The following is a 13,973-nucleotide window of genomic DNA, read 5'->3' on the forward strand; positions in this document are numbered from 1 at the left end:
GTACAATTGTCGATCGTACATGGCTGGTGGGGACGTCCAGGAGGTGGATTTTGAGGAGGGCAAAAGCATCATCTCTGTGGCCAGTAGCACTAGCACAGACGTCACTGAGGATCATAGGGGTGACATTACTCCAACAGTCAGCGATGATGAGGACCAAGTGGCAGATTATCTTGAAAAGAAGCTTAAGAACTTTCATATCTAACACATGCATTGTGTTCTGTTTGCAATGTATTGCAAACAGAAGTACATGTACATGCTCATATATGGACTATAATTTCTAGTATATATATGTACCAGTAATTGTGCTAAAACATGTAGTTTGTTGCTGAGCAACATAAGTAAAGCCAAAGGAATGGGGTGGGCAGTGTCAGTGGGGTGGGTCAATTGAAAGGTATTACCCAATAATTAGCCTCGAGACCAGGCCGAATAAAACACAACCTGGTCTCTATTGCATGGGTGATAGTGCACATGCGCAAACCGAGTCCCCTAGAATCTGGATAACTACAGTAAACCTTTGTAAAATTATACCGTAAACTAGTTTGTTTACTAGTATTAATTTTAACAAATACTTGTCTCCTGTGAAGCTGTGGCTTATGCTCTCTATTGCGTTGTCGAGAAGGCTTGCTAGCTAGCTGTGACCCTCTATGGTGTTGTCGAGAAGGCTTGCACACTAATCTGAAGCCAGAAGAAGCTCTCATTTGTACAGAAACTATGCAAGTTCACGACCATCCAACCATCATAGAGGTAGATGAGAGCCTCTTCTGGTTTCAGACTAGTGTGCAAGCCTTCTCGACAACACCATATAGAGGGCCATAGCTAGCTAGCTAGGATATAAAGCTTCATATAACATAGTAGACAGTACATGGGCCACGCCTATGATTAATTACACATGCAATAGATACCAGGCCGTATTTTAATCGGCCTGGATTGGAGGCCACCCAACAATAAGACAGAATGGCACTCTATTAACACATTTTTTGTGTGACCACAAGATAAACAAATTACCAAATTAATGGGCACTCTTATAACAACAACACCTCTTAATTACACAGACCGCTAGCTCACTGACATTTGACGACCACTCTCTGGGACAAAAACCCTAGATGCATTTGAACAACCGCGTGTAAGAAGCAAGGACTACACAACACCATCAAACCTTACAAGTACCGCAAAGCCAAACCCGAGGTAGGTGCTAGGGCTTATAAAGAGGCTTTGGTGCTACTGACATGACTATTGTAGGGCTGTCCCAATTATTCAAAAAAATTTGCCTACCGTAGAAACTGGATTATTAGCGCTTACTCGATTATAAGCGTATCTTTATTTTAAGCGCATGCTCAACTGCAGGCTTTTTATACTCGAATTGAAGCGCTTTTCCAATTATGCGAAGGTTATTAGAATTAATTCAGCTAATTTTGTTTATCTATGAGCTAGTTAGCTTGTACAGTGCATGATGGCTATATAGCTGGTGATATCCATCTGTAAGGACTCTCTGGGCATGCTGTTACCTTGTCTGATCATGCTGAGAGAATGTGAGACATGGATGAGGTCCTTTTATTCCAAGTTCCTGGTCAATATGAATGTTTTTATAATATGAATTTAAATGAACTGTAAAATGAACTGTAATATAATAGTATAATATAGATCCAGTTAGGGTTGCCTGCTTGCCTTGCTTGCTCGCTTTCTAGCCAGCTAGCGAGTCAGCTCTCATCACAAAGACATCCGGTTGCTGGGTGGGGCTCGAAATAACTGCATTATAGGTGCATTCTCGAATATAAGCGTATAGAGCTCTGCTATTGACCCTAAAAGCGCATGCGCTAATAATCCAGTTTCTACGGTATTATTCTTATTATAATTTCTCTTCCTGATAATTCTCCATTATTATCATTGAAAAGCCAACATGAACATGAACCATAAATAGATCTTAGTCTGGGGGCCAGACCTAATAGCTCGGGGCAAAATCGAGAGAGCTAGGATTAGCTATTTAGATTGAGCTCTTCTCTCTTTCCCCTCCCCCCTCTGAGAAAAGGTCAGCGATGATGAGGACCAAGTGGCAGACTACCGTATAGCGGGTAATTTTCAGGGGACAAAATATTCGTGGTTCAGCAATATTGAGACATTATTTTCGTGGGTAATATTTTCGTGGTTGCTGCTTGCACTTACAGGTAAAGGTAGGCAAGGTCGCTTCATCTGTGGGTAAAATATTCGTGGTCAGACCTTCAACCACGAAAACCACGAATATTTTGCCCCACGAAAATTACCCGCTATACGGTATCTTGAAAAGAAGCTTAAGAACTGTCATATCTAACATTGCAAACAGAAGTACATGACTGTACATGGACTACAATTCATAGTATAATAATTATTATGTGCGATAATTGTGCTAAAACATGTACATGTAGTCTGTTGCTGAGCAACATAAATTAAGCAAAAGAATTAATATTAGGCCAAAGGAATGGGGTGGGCAGGTGTCAGTGGGGTGGGTCAATAGTATTATCCCCAATTTTTTGCATTCCTTTCCATGTACACATCGCTCGTTTTATAGGACACCTAGTTTGAAACTATACTTGTGGTCAGCTGTGGCATGTAGGCCTTGCCCAATTATGCTGGCATAATTTTGAGGTGCGGTGGAGCATTAAGCATCAAGATATGGAAATTAGCCTTCTGTGGCTAGGGTATAAATTTTGATACACTAGCTGGCTTGCTGCACTGGATTGGTTTTACCAGGAGTGCATGAATATATAACCATAATAATAATATATAACAGTTAAAACATAATTATATTAATAATCATAATAATCATGCACTCCTGGTTTTACATAGGATTGGCAGTGGGTTTGCCCGTGTTTAGCAATATTTCACATATTTTGACTCACGTTCAAACTGTTCTATCTCTGCAGGGAAGGCCTTCTCAAGAAACTGGCTAAACAAATTATTGTTGATAATTTTTTATTGAGACTAATTAAAGTAAAAATTAGGTACAATGCATGAGACTTGGAGACTAGACTGATAGGCAAAATTTTGAGCATAATTGGGCAAGCCCCCCCCCCCCCCAATCTCAGTCAAAAACCAACAACACATTTTTGTGACCACAAGAAAAACATACCAAACACATCTCAATTACACAGATAACGTAGGAGCACCGTAACGAGTCTTCTTAGATAGGAACGTGAAACAAGTGCCTTGCGTACATTTCTGCTGCTGTAATGTATCAAGAGAAGCTGGATCGTATGAAGGCTGTCATTATAGATAAAGGAAACACACTTAAGCACCTTGACTGCTTTGTACTGGACAATTCCATAAGAGAGAGCACTGTAGGCCAATTGCGCGGTCACACCATCGATAACAAATGGAAAATCTACAATGAAGTGAAGAAATGCGGCTTTAAGAACATCATAGTCGCAGCTTTCTCGCATATGACACGAGTTGATGACACTTTCATCAAAGAGCTGATGGAAAATGGTGAAGATCCGAGTACACTCTATGCATTTTCTGAAGTCACAGCAGGCATTTCGAAAGGAGTGATCGACAGAGAAACCATTCCAGTTGGTCTGGTTAGGATGAAAGAATATGGGCTAATAAACCCAATCATTGAGTTCGATCTTGCCGACAAATCTGTGGATTGGGAGTTCTGTTCAGTGCAAGATATTTGTGAGCTGATCATGAAATGGATGGATTGGTCTCGTACTAACCTTTCAAAAGATTCCAAAACGTTCGTCAACTTCAGGGATTTTCCGATGGCAATGACTCAAGTGCCAGAACGTGTACTCGCTGCAGTTGACTACTTTGCATCTCTGCCACAGGAGAAACGATTGCTGGGTATCATTTTCGAGGAACCTACTGGAAACTACTTACCAAAAGAAGTTGGGGTATGGACGACAGTTGTGCGCGAAGTAATGAATGACAGAAAGTGGAGTGACGGGAATTTGCTGGTTCACGTGCACAAAAAGTGGGGACTGGCTGAGGCTGTACAACTGGAGTGCTTATGCAGTGGAGCTAATGGTATTTGGGCCAGTCTAGCTGAAGAGGGAGCAGCCATGGGCCACGCTTGCTCATCTATCACTCTGATGAATCTAATTCGAATGGGGAACAAGAAAGTACTTGAGCTATATAACTGCACCCATCTGCGAAAAGCTGCAATAACTGTTACTAATATCACTACCGGTGATGACCCTCACTCCAAGCAGGTGGTGTACGGGGAGAGAGCTTTAGATATTAGTTTTGATTTTGGTGGTATTGCTGGGGGCCGTGTGGGAAAAGGTGAATTCGATATTGCAGAATTCTTTGGTGAGAAGCCACCGGTTAGGATCAGCACACTTGCTTCAACTGCCATGATTATCACTCGGCTCAAAGATCTGTTTGGAAGCAATCCACAATTCAACCAGCAGATAGCTGAAAAGATGAAAGAAGTTATGCAGGAAGATCTCCATAGCAACAGAAAGGAAGAGTACATGAGTGAAGCAGGCCTGGGTGTGTTGTTTGATCGATCTGGAGGGAAACTAACGAAGAAGATGGGAGATGTAATTGCTAACATGGAAGCCGGAACAGATCTTGAGAAACGCCTGGTTGCGGAAGTTAAAGAGAGGTGGGACACATGGGATCTTCAAGACGAGATACAGGGGGATGATGCTCTGCAGTTTGACTCGTTCTACAATGGCTTCATGGCACCCTACTTTGGTTGTTTCAAATGCGACGATACTAGGGCAGGACTAAAGGCAATGGACATGGATAATGATGGGTTTATCGATTGGAACGAATTCCTTGTCTATCTGAAGTGGGCTATTCACGAATATGACATCAAAACTGCTGATGAGCTGTTGTCGATCACATTTCGTAAAGGACTCATTCCTGCTATGCGTGACGAACTACGTCAGTCTTAAAATAAGTTTTTATACAGGATGTCTCTGTACGTGATGACAACTGACTCGTAAGCTAGCTAGAAAGTGAGCAAGTAGGCAACTAGCTGGATCTATTATATGTTACAGTTCATTTTATATTAAATTCATAATTTATTATCAAAACATTCATATTGACCAGGACTGTGCAAAACCCTGTATGCACGCACTCTGGCTCTGGGCAGGAACAGTGTAAAGAGTGGGAAATGATCGATTATAATCATTACTGTTTTAAAAAGGATGCTTATCAATATTAATAGCTGCTCTAATGAAACAGTGCAGCTTTGCAGCTGTTTCCTCACTCTTGCAGCCACCAATAGCTAGCGCTCCTAGCTACTAAGTAGAAAAAAATAACAGATTTGCTATGCACAAGACTGCAAAGGCACCTCCAGTATCACAGCACCTGACTAAATATATGCCTCGGTTGCACATGTGCAGCGAGGTATACGGTAGTGTGTTTGTGTGTGTGTGTGTATCATCACTTCTATAGCTGCTCAACAGTTACAATTGCAGTAAGAGCTTCTATAGCAAGGTTTTATTGGCTTTGATTTGTATACATTTGCAAAATAAAGCTTTGTTCGAGTTAAGGCTAGTTTTGCTTAGCACTGCATAAGATCAGTATCCACGATAATTACTTTGACAGCCACCTGTACGAGTGTGACCACACTTATAACTCAGTCATGTCCTCCTTCCAGATGAATATCACCAGCTATATAGCTACCATGCACTGTACAAGCTAGCTGATGCTTTAGCAACGTAGAACTTGGGCTATTTTGAAAACAGCATTTCTACAACAGAGTACCTATAGCTACCATGCACTGTACAAGCTAGCTGATGCTTTAGCAACGTAGAACTTGGGCTATTTTGAAAACAGCATTTCTACAACAGAGTACCGTAGAAACTGACCTTACTCGACTATAAGCGTATCTTTATTTTAAGCACATGCTCAACTGCAGGTTTTTTGTACTCAAATTGAAGCCCTTTTAGTGAAAATTTAGAGCTAAGTTTGTTTAATTATTTATGAGCTACCATAACCATTAATTTTACAATTACACCGTGCCAGTGCATTATTAATCGTACTAGCACATTGATTTATTACTCAATTTTCGATTTAGTTTTAAAACACCATGTGAACTACATTTTCGTATGAATAAAAAAATCTACCGAGAATTTAGCTCTGTATATAAATAGCGAATAATTTTCGTTGGTGCAAATTTTTGTATGAACTATACCCTTTCGTTTTTTTAATATTCGTACAGCTCAGGTAGTGACGTTGAATTTATTGCGGTAAAATAATTTCGTAGTTTTAATTTTCGTATGATGCTCTTAATGAACGAACATTTCCATCATACAAAATAATCTGCCATACGGTATTCGTGTGCAAACTGATCTTCACAAAATTCCCCCCACAAAAACGTAGGCGTGGTTTACCAGAACGCATGCAATGCAGTGCAGTTAATGAATTCAAACAAATCGTTTACTCACAATAATCACCGTGTTCGAGGAATGTTTTACCCCACGAAAACCACCCGCTATATAATACGGTATAATTATGTTATATACAGAGAGCTCGAAAATGACTGCATTATAGGCGCATTCTCGAATATAAGCGTATAGTGCTCTGCTATTGACCCCATGAGCATATGTGCTAATAATACAGTTTCTACGGTAGTCTTTCTTGAGTCTTCACATAAACAAAGACAAAACCATGGATGGGCACACGTAGTAGAATGTAGGCACGTAGTAAGCACACGTATGGATTGAAGACCTCGAAATAAAGCCGTACCTATCTATATTGTAGCCAACATGCTTAGCTTTTGTTCGAGAAAGCAGCTTTTATAACAAAATCTATAACTTATGTTGTTGAGGCATTCTATGCTATATATAAACGTATTGCTTTGACAACCAGGTAAACAGACTTTGACAAACAATGTAATATACTCGCAGCGGCCTACACCTCTATGCAATTAGCTATATCTAAAATAGTAATAATATTATCGGGACCCTAGCAGTTGTAATCAATAAGAATGCAGTCTCACACAAAATATACATACAATTATGCACAGCATGCTATATAAGCCCATCACCTCACGAGTGCACTGACAGGAGGAGGTGAGGAGGACAGCCACTCCATTGTCAGCAACCAGAGCTGTAGAGATCAGTCGCACCACCTGAACACAACACAACGGGAAAGGAAAACACTAAGTTCATGCAGTGTTACGTACAATTAATGTACCGTATATGCTTGATCAGAGGCCGCGCTTGTATAAAGGCCGCACTCAAATAGTAGCCTCCCTTGCTAGCAAAATGAAACATTTAGTAGCCGCTCTCAAATAGTAGCCTCAGTGAACTTTGACTCTAGCATTTCTGCACGAGGCAGCAAAAAAATTATTAATACTAACAGCTAGCTACATGTACGTAGCTTCTGGGTACAAGTAGCAGCTTGTTAGTGCTTCACAAAGACTTTCTCATGGCAGATATTCAAGTTTATGCAGGTGAAAAGAACTTTTGATGACAAACTAAAGGTTGTTGAATTAGCTGGAGCTAATAAACGCCGCTCTTGAACAGTGGCCTCTCTCGAATTGTAGCCTCCTCTTCCAGCAAAATGAAACATTTAGTAGCCGCGGCTCCTGATCAAGCATATACGGTATTCATAAATTATGGCTTCAACATGGGGAACAAGTGTCAGTTAGTAAGTTTAAATATGGTGGCCTAGAGAGTTCACAGAGTTGACCTTCGCTAGTGGAGAGTATGATTGACCTTCGCAGTGGATAGTACGCTTAACCTTCGCTAGTTCACCTTCGCTGTGGAGAGTTCTAGTAAAAAGTCATCTTCTAGCTAGAAACTTTTACCTAGGTAAGTAGCAGAGTGCTGACCTTATGCTTGACTGTTGCTATATACACACACAGATGATATTATAGAGCCATAACTGGTCAACTGGCCTTAAACAGTGGTCACAACGCGAGGCTACAGTTGAGCTTGTTTGTGTGTGTGCTGATGTTTGTGCCTATACTACAAGTACGTTGATCTAGTTGTATAGGTTATCTCAACCAGCTTACTGTTCAACCGCAGCCTAGTGTTGTGCCTGCTGTCCAAGGCCGGTCATGGCTCTATAATAATAGCTCCGTATAATTATAGCAAACACCAAGTATAAGGTCAGCACCCCGCTACGTACCTAGGTAAAGGTCTCTAGCTAGAGGTAAGTTTTTACAATTAACTCTCAACTAGCGATGGCGAACTCTCTACTAGTGAAGGTTAATCGTACTGTCCACTAGTGACGGTCAACTCTGTGAACTCTCTGGCCCACCATAGTTTATAGCAGAAATGTACAATTTGAAAGCAGATCGAAGCCTACTACTTTACTGTACATGTGGCCTGGTGAGCAACAACACTATCATGAATTTTCACATTAGAAATTAGTTTTAGCTACTATAATAGTGCTGACATTGTCTGTAAACAACATTAGTATTATATTACACGTCACATTCTATTTACGTAGTACACGTGTAGCCCGCTGAACAATTGCTTAATACGGTACGCTCGTATAAGTCCAAAACAATTATCATAAAAATGTGTGGGGGTAAGAGCTGTAGCTGTGTGACGTGGCTAGGTAGTGCTAAACTTAAAATAGTCAATAGTGCAACGGACATAGACAGCATACTATTATATACAGAGACTGCAAAGAGGAGATTGCTAGCATGCACATTGTATGTTAAGCTTATAGCGTAATAAGACATAGAAAAGTTAAGTTCCTGATCTACAGTAGATGACTAGTCGGTACAGTAAATGTACACACTTTATGAATGCTTTTTCAAACGTACTACGTGGGTACCTAAACGGAATGGGAACTGGTATAATTATATTAACCACTAACCTAAGCATTGATTGTGATACAACAAACACAGTGTTTCTGAGGTATTTGAACTCACTTGGAGCTGGTTAGTATATCCCGACTGCCTATGAGCCTCATCAGGCATGGTCTGTAGACATATGTCATAGCAGTTGACGGGTACACAGGGAGAGGGTGGGGAGCAGCTGCAGAGGAGTCCTACGATAACAGGGGAACGGACCAGGTGGGTAAGGAGGGAGAGAGTGGCTCGGACGATGGCGGGATCATCTTTGTCCAAACACGGGCCTAGAACGTCATCGGCCAGCAGGGAGGAAAACCTGTGGAGAGCAGTTGTGGTATAATTAAAGTACAGTTTCAGTTGTGTGAACTGTTCTGGCAAATTGCCCTATATAAGTCACCACATCTTTATGATTATCATGCATACTATAGTACATCGTTGAGTAGAATAAATGGCAACACTATACATTATACCACACAATGAAATGCTCACTGTTGGAGAGCGTCGATGGAGCAGTGTTCAGCCAGAGTACTCAAGATTTTCAAACATGTGACTACGTTCTTTTTTGACTCACGCTAGAGAGGTTAAACAATGTGTCTTTAATATAGCGTAGAGGCTGGTACTAGTGGTGGGATGTTTTATACTAAAATTAATAAATAACATATCTACTTGTGAATTACACTGTAGATTGTACAACAGCTTGCATGTACCTACTAATCTACAGTAGTCAGGAGCAATTAATTTACCCATGGCGGTGCTGGCATCTCCAACAGCACATTGAACAGTCCCCCTCCATCACTAACCCTCACCCGAGAGGCAGGCAAAGAGAAGCTCTGGTCAAGCACATTGGAGTTCTGAGGAGTCATCTGTACACAAAACAACATTGGCTTAACTGCTTAGAGGGAATATTAATTTTTTGTGGGCATGGACTATACATTCGGTAGTTTAAGTAATCCCCGGGTCACAGTATAGTCACAATTATGAGAGCTAAATGAGTGTAATCAGGGGCTAATTGCTTGAGCTGCACCGTGCCTGTCAAACCTTCTCTGAGTGGAACATAGAATGAAAAGTATATGTGTCAATTAACTTAGATTGTGAGCACATGCATCCTACCTTTTTCTGGGTCCAGACACAAGTGGAGAGATTGCAGCTATGGTGATTGATGTTGCACAGCTGTTGTTTCTTCCACTGCTTGCCCTCCGCAGGCTGTGATTGATAGTCCTAGGGGCAACATAAAAATTGGAAATGTAACAAGAACCAAAATACAAAAACACAAGCAAGATACTGCAATGCAATAATTAACTCACATTCTCTGCTTTTGTGGGGCTGTCAGGAGTGCATGATCGATCCCTCTTGAAGGACAGTCTCCTGGATACCTCAGCAAGATCTGGAGGAGCAGGTTTCAATATCGTGCTAACAACTCCCTCCCTGTCCAGAAAAGATCCCGTGCTTGAAGGGGCTTGTACGTTTATGGACGATCTCGGTCGACTATCGAAAATCAGCTTAGATGGTTGGTACAAAATCTGCTCTCTCACACACTGATAGTAGCTCACAAGGGTGTACAGGATTTCAAGAAACTTTGAAACGAGCTGCTGATCACATTTCAAAGGGGAGAATAGCTCAGAGCTTGCTTTACTCGATCCAGTGCTTGAAATAGATTTGTGAGAGCCGAGGCTCATACTCGAGTCTGTAGTGTCGCCACCATCCAAGATGCTTGTATTGGCTGTGCCCTTGGCCTTTGCAGACTGATCTGCGTGGTACTGCAAAACAGTGGCTGTGACGTTCCTAATAAGTAGGTGCAGATTAGAGTTCTCCAGCATTCTTGAGTGGAGCTTATTTGGACAAAAAGAGGTGGCACACGCAGTAGTAGTTCTAGAAATAGAGGAGAGATCAGCAGACTGAAGCAAGGCACCAATACTTACTTCCAGGCCTTTCTTGTCAATACTGGAAAACAGAGAGCTTGTCCTTTCATCATATGCACAGTTAATAGGAGTGTTGTTGGCAGAGAGAGACTGCAATAGAGAACTTCCAGGTTTTTCCATTCTTGGCCTGGCCAAATCCATTCTAGCCAATGTGTGTGGCTTTAAGAGCTGCATCCTCTTTTGTCTAACAGGTGTGCAGGCAGATGGAGAAGACTCAGAGGTAGACAATAAAGAGCTGTCCAGGGCCTTGACAGGAGTAACAAACGAGGTGGAATATCCAGAGAAGGTTTTGGGCTTTGGCTGTACTCGTAGGAGAGAGAGTAATCCAGTGATACTGTTTTGACTGTCTTCAGAGCCAGACTGAGAGGATTCTTCATCAGATGACTGACTGTCTTTATCTGACACGACCACTGGGGAGGGTTCAGCTTCTTCTTGTTCATTAGTGCTCAGAAAAACAGGAGGCTTCAGAAGATCACGTCTGACTAGAAGCATGAGTAGTTGAGGGTCATCCAACTCCCTACCCTGGACACTTAAGATCATTGAAGGGTCGACACTGACCGATCCAGGGGGCTTATTACAGGGACTAGTATTCTTCGTGTTTTTTGATCCCGTTTTTCCACTGAGACTGTTCAAAGGCGTTGTGGTTGGGCTGCGAGCAACTCGAACTTTCTTGGACTTTACCACCTCTGGTTTCTTATCCGAAAGGCTTACTGATCTGGCTCTCTTGGGCTTGACATGAACTGGAGTGACCTCAGCACTATTAATCTGCGAACGAGGCATGAAACTCTCTGTTGACAAGAATGTGGTGCTAGAGGTTTTGCTAGATATAGCAGTCTTAATCGGTCTTGATGTAGGAATTGGCTTGCTAGTGCCTGGTGATTTTTTGTGCTGTTCCAAAAGTAGGTATTTTTCACGAAGGCTTACTATTTCCTGTTCCTGAAATTGTAGTTTGGCTGTTAGAGAATCTTTTTCCTTGGACAGTTGTGTTTGCACAATATTTTTCTCAATGGTGAGCCTGGATTGGATCTCCCGCATTTGCTCCTCACGTTTCCTCAATTCACTGAGCAGCCTATCCTTCTCACTCCTCAATACCTTCACCTCCCCATCCTTAGTAAAGTTGTCCTCACGCAATTCGTCCATGGCTTGTTGGATAGGGTCTGATTGAGCTGAGGGATTGGTGGACGGGTCTCTCCGATAAGAATAACATTGTTTGGTGGTGGTGGGAACAGTGATACCTGTATTCGTACTGTGTGTAGGTGTATCAAGAGTATCTGTCGGGGGTACACTTCGCTGACTCTGTTCGTACTCATCTAAGGCAGCTGCTCCAACTTCATCAAAATCATCATCATCAAATTCGGCTATCGATACTTTTTGCACTTTCGATGCCAACCCACGAGACCCAGAGTTGGGCCCTGCATGTAAGCAGAATACATATTACTACTAATGATTGCATTACACTAAAATTAATACTGATTACTAGTCTTGGGTGGTAACATATCCGAATATAATATTTGCGTCCAACTTTTTGTCACATAACAATATTTTTACTTTAATTATGCTCTCCAAATAGTGGGCTCAAGACTAAGATAAACTAGCTATCCCAGTAATATTACAGCTTGCAGATTTAGCTCAGCTTTAGGGTGCTAATAAGGCCATCCACTTAGGCTACCGTAGAAAATAGATTATTAGCACTCACTCAATTGTAAACATCTCTTTATTTTAAGCGCATTGTCTCGAATTGAAGCCCTTTTCCAATTATGCGAAGGATACTAGTGAATTAGAATTGAGTCAGCTGATTTTGTGAATGGTAGCTATAGCTGGTAATATCCATACTCTCTGGGGACTCTGGGCACGCTGTTACTAGTAACAGCGTAAATGAGGTGGATTTGGACCTTTTGTTTCAGTTTCTAGTCAATATGAAAATTATAATACAGTATGATATCTAGTTAAGGGTTGCCTACTTGCCTAGCTTGCTCCCTTTCTAGCTAGCTATTGAGTCATTCCTCATCACAAAGATGGGTGAGGCTCAAAAATGACTACATTATAACCGCATCCTCGAATAGGAGGAAGGAATATTTGGAGGGTCCTGTGTTTCCCGTGTTGTTACATGACACTATTTCTATACATGCAGTTTCTTGGTTAAATCATAGCCAGCAGGTGGAGTAATTTAGGCCCCTACCAGAAAGATATCGTGAACAGTTTTTACATTCTTAAGCGCAACAAGCCTCGAATCCACACACTACAAATGCCTAGCATCACGTGAGACGTCGTTGCCTACCCCTCTTATTTTGTACATCTATGGCTACTGTACTTATTCGATTTAAGGCGACACTAATTACGAAGCCAGAGGTTGTTTCTGTTGGAGGTTGAAAAGTTATGTTGAAGTCCTGGTGTCGGTCGCATTTAGAGGCTACTCTACTACCCTCGATTATAGGCCGCTTAAATTACATTTTTTTAGCGGCCTGGAATTGAGGCTATGGTTTGACCTCTATTTAGGACACGACATAAAAAAATAATTGTCAACGCAGCAGTCGCTTTTAGAGGTCAGAAAATTGATTGAGGGTGTCGCACAAGTCGCATTAAATCGAATAAGTACGGTAATAGAGAGGGCTTTGTGTCAAGCCCAACATCATTGTTCTAGATCTAGTTGTGGATATTCAGTACATCGTAGGTCATGTTAAGGCCACTCCAAATGAGACTGTAGTTTCCCGTCAGAGACTCTAGTAAATTATAAGCGGATGTGAGCAGTATTATCATTATTCATTATTATGAATATCATTATAAATTGATAACGTCATCAATGAATTTAATTAAGTAGCCACAAAAATTCAGCCAACCATGTGCTTGGAGGCAACAAAGAATAATAAAAAACTAATTTCAATATTTCATTGGATAATTAGAGAAATAATGGCCATAATGAGGTAGCTAAAGCAAGAAGCGCGAGTTGGACGGGAAACTACAGTCTCATTTGGAGTGGCCTAAAACTACTTGTGCAACCTAGCAAGTTTAAAATGGTGGCTATTAATTAATGTATAACGTATACTATACTAGATCTAGCATTGACATGATCTATTTACCCTTGGCAATGGATCCTCCAGCAGTTTTATCTGTACATGTGGCAGCAGATCCAGGTGACCTCTTACGCTTACGAGGCTGTTGGCTTGTATCAACTGACGGTTTGTTGGCAGAATAGACAAAAGCACGTCCTTTAGATGATCTCGACATGCTTTCTGGCCATGTGGGCAAGCTGAGCAGAGTCTTGGTATGGGTGGTAAAGGTCTGCATATGGACTTACATGAATTAATCCTCGT

The 13,973-nt window shown here is 41.4% G+C and overlaps 2 protein-coding genes across 6 annotated transcripts in view; one reads left to right on the forward strand and one right to left on the reverse strand.

Moving 5' to 3' along the window:
- Positions 1–13,954, reverse strand: part of LOC135345942 (uncharacterized) — a 25,309-nt gene extending 11,355 nt beyond the window's left edge. For 3 of the 4 annotated variants that reach the window (XR_010397936.1, XM_064543397.1, XM_064543396.1), the window contains exons 1-7: positions 13,740–13,953; positions 10,048–12,074; positions 9,854–9,961; positions 9,487–9,606; positions 9,233–9,315; positions 8,822–9,059; positions 6,980–7,063 (exon numbers count right to left, since the gene is read on the reverse strand). Coding sequence is in view for 3 of the 4 variants with exons in the window: in XM_064543397.1 (XP_064399467.1) it covers positions 6,980–7,063; positions 8,822–9,059; positions 9,233–9,315; positions 9,487–9,606; positions 9,854–9,961; positions 10,048–12,074; positions 13,740–13,947 (2,868 nt within the window). In the remaining variant the exon portion in view is untranslated. Of the gene's footprint in view, positions 1–6,979; positions 7,064–8,821; positions 9,060–9,232; positions 9,316–9,486; positions 9,607–9,853; positions 9,962–10,047; positions 12,075–13,739 lie in introns of all 4 variants that reach the window. The other variant, XM_064543398.1, reaches the window with a different exon arrangement.
- Positions 205–5,028, forward strand: LOC135345953 (uncharacterized). 2 transcript variants are annotated; one of them, XM_064543412.1, is made up of 2 exons: positions 205–1,185; positions 2,898–5,028. In XM_064543412.1, exon 2 carries the CDS (start codon positions 3,204–3,206, stop codon positions 4,875–4,877), a length of 1,674 nt encoding a protein of 557 aa, XP_064399482.1. In that variant the 5' UTR covers positions 205–1,185; positions 2,898–3,203; the 3' UTR covers positions 4,878–5,028. The 2 variants fall into 2 exon arrangements, with proteins under 2 accessions (XP_064399482.1, XP_064399481.1); XM_064543411.1 differs by having other exon boundaries at positions 3,126–5,028.
- Positions 13,955–13,973: the final 19 nt, after the last annotated feature.

This window comes from Halichondria panicea, chromosome 13 (assembly GCF_963675165.1).
Source record: "Halichondria panicea chromosome 13, odHalPani1.1, whole genome shotgun sequence".
NCBI classification, from domain to species: domain Eukaryota; kingdom Metazoa; phylum Porifera; class Demospongiae; order Suberitida; family Halichondriidae; genus Halichondria; species Halichondria panicea.

Coding starts and splice junctions, on each gene's coding strand:
- LOC135345953 (XM_064543412.1), top strand. CDS start 3,204: ATGTATCAAGAGAAGCTGGATCGTATGAAGGCTGTCATTATAGATAAA.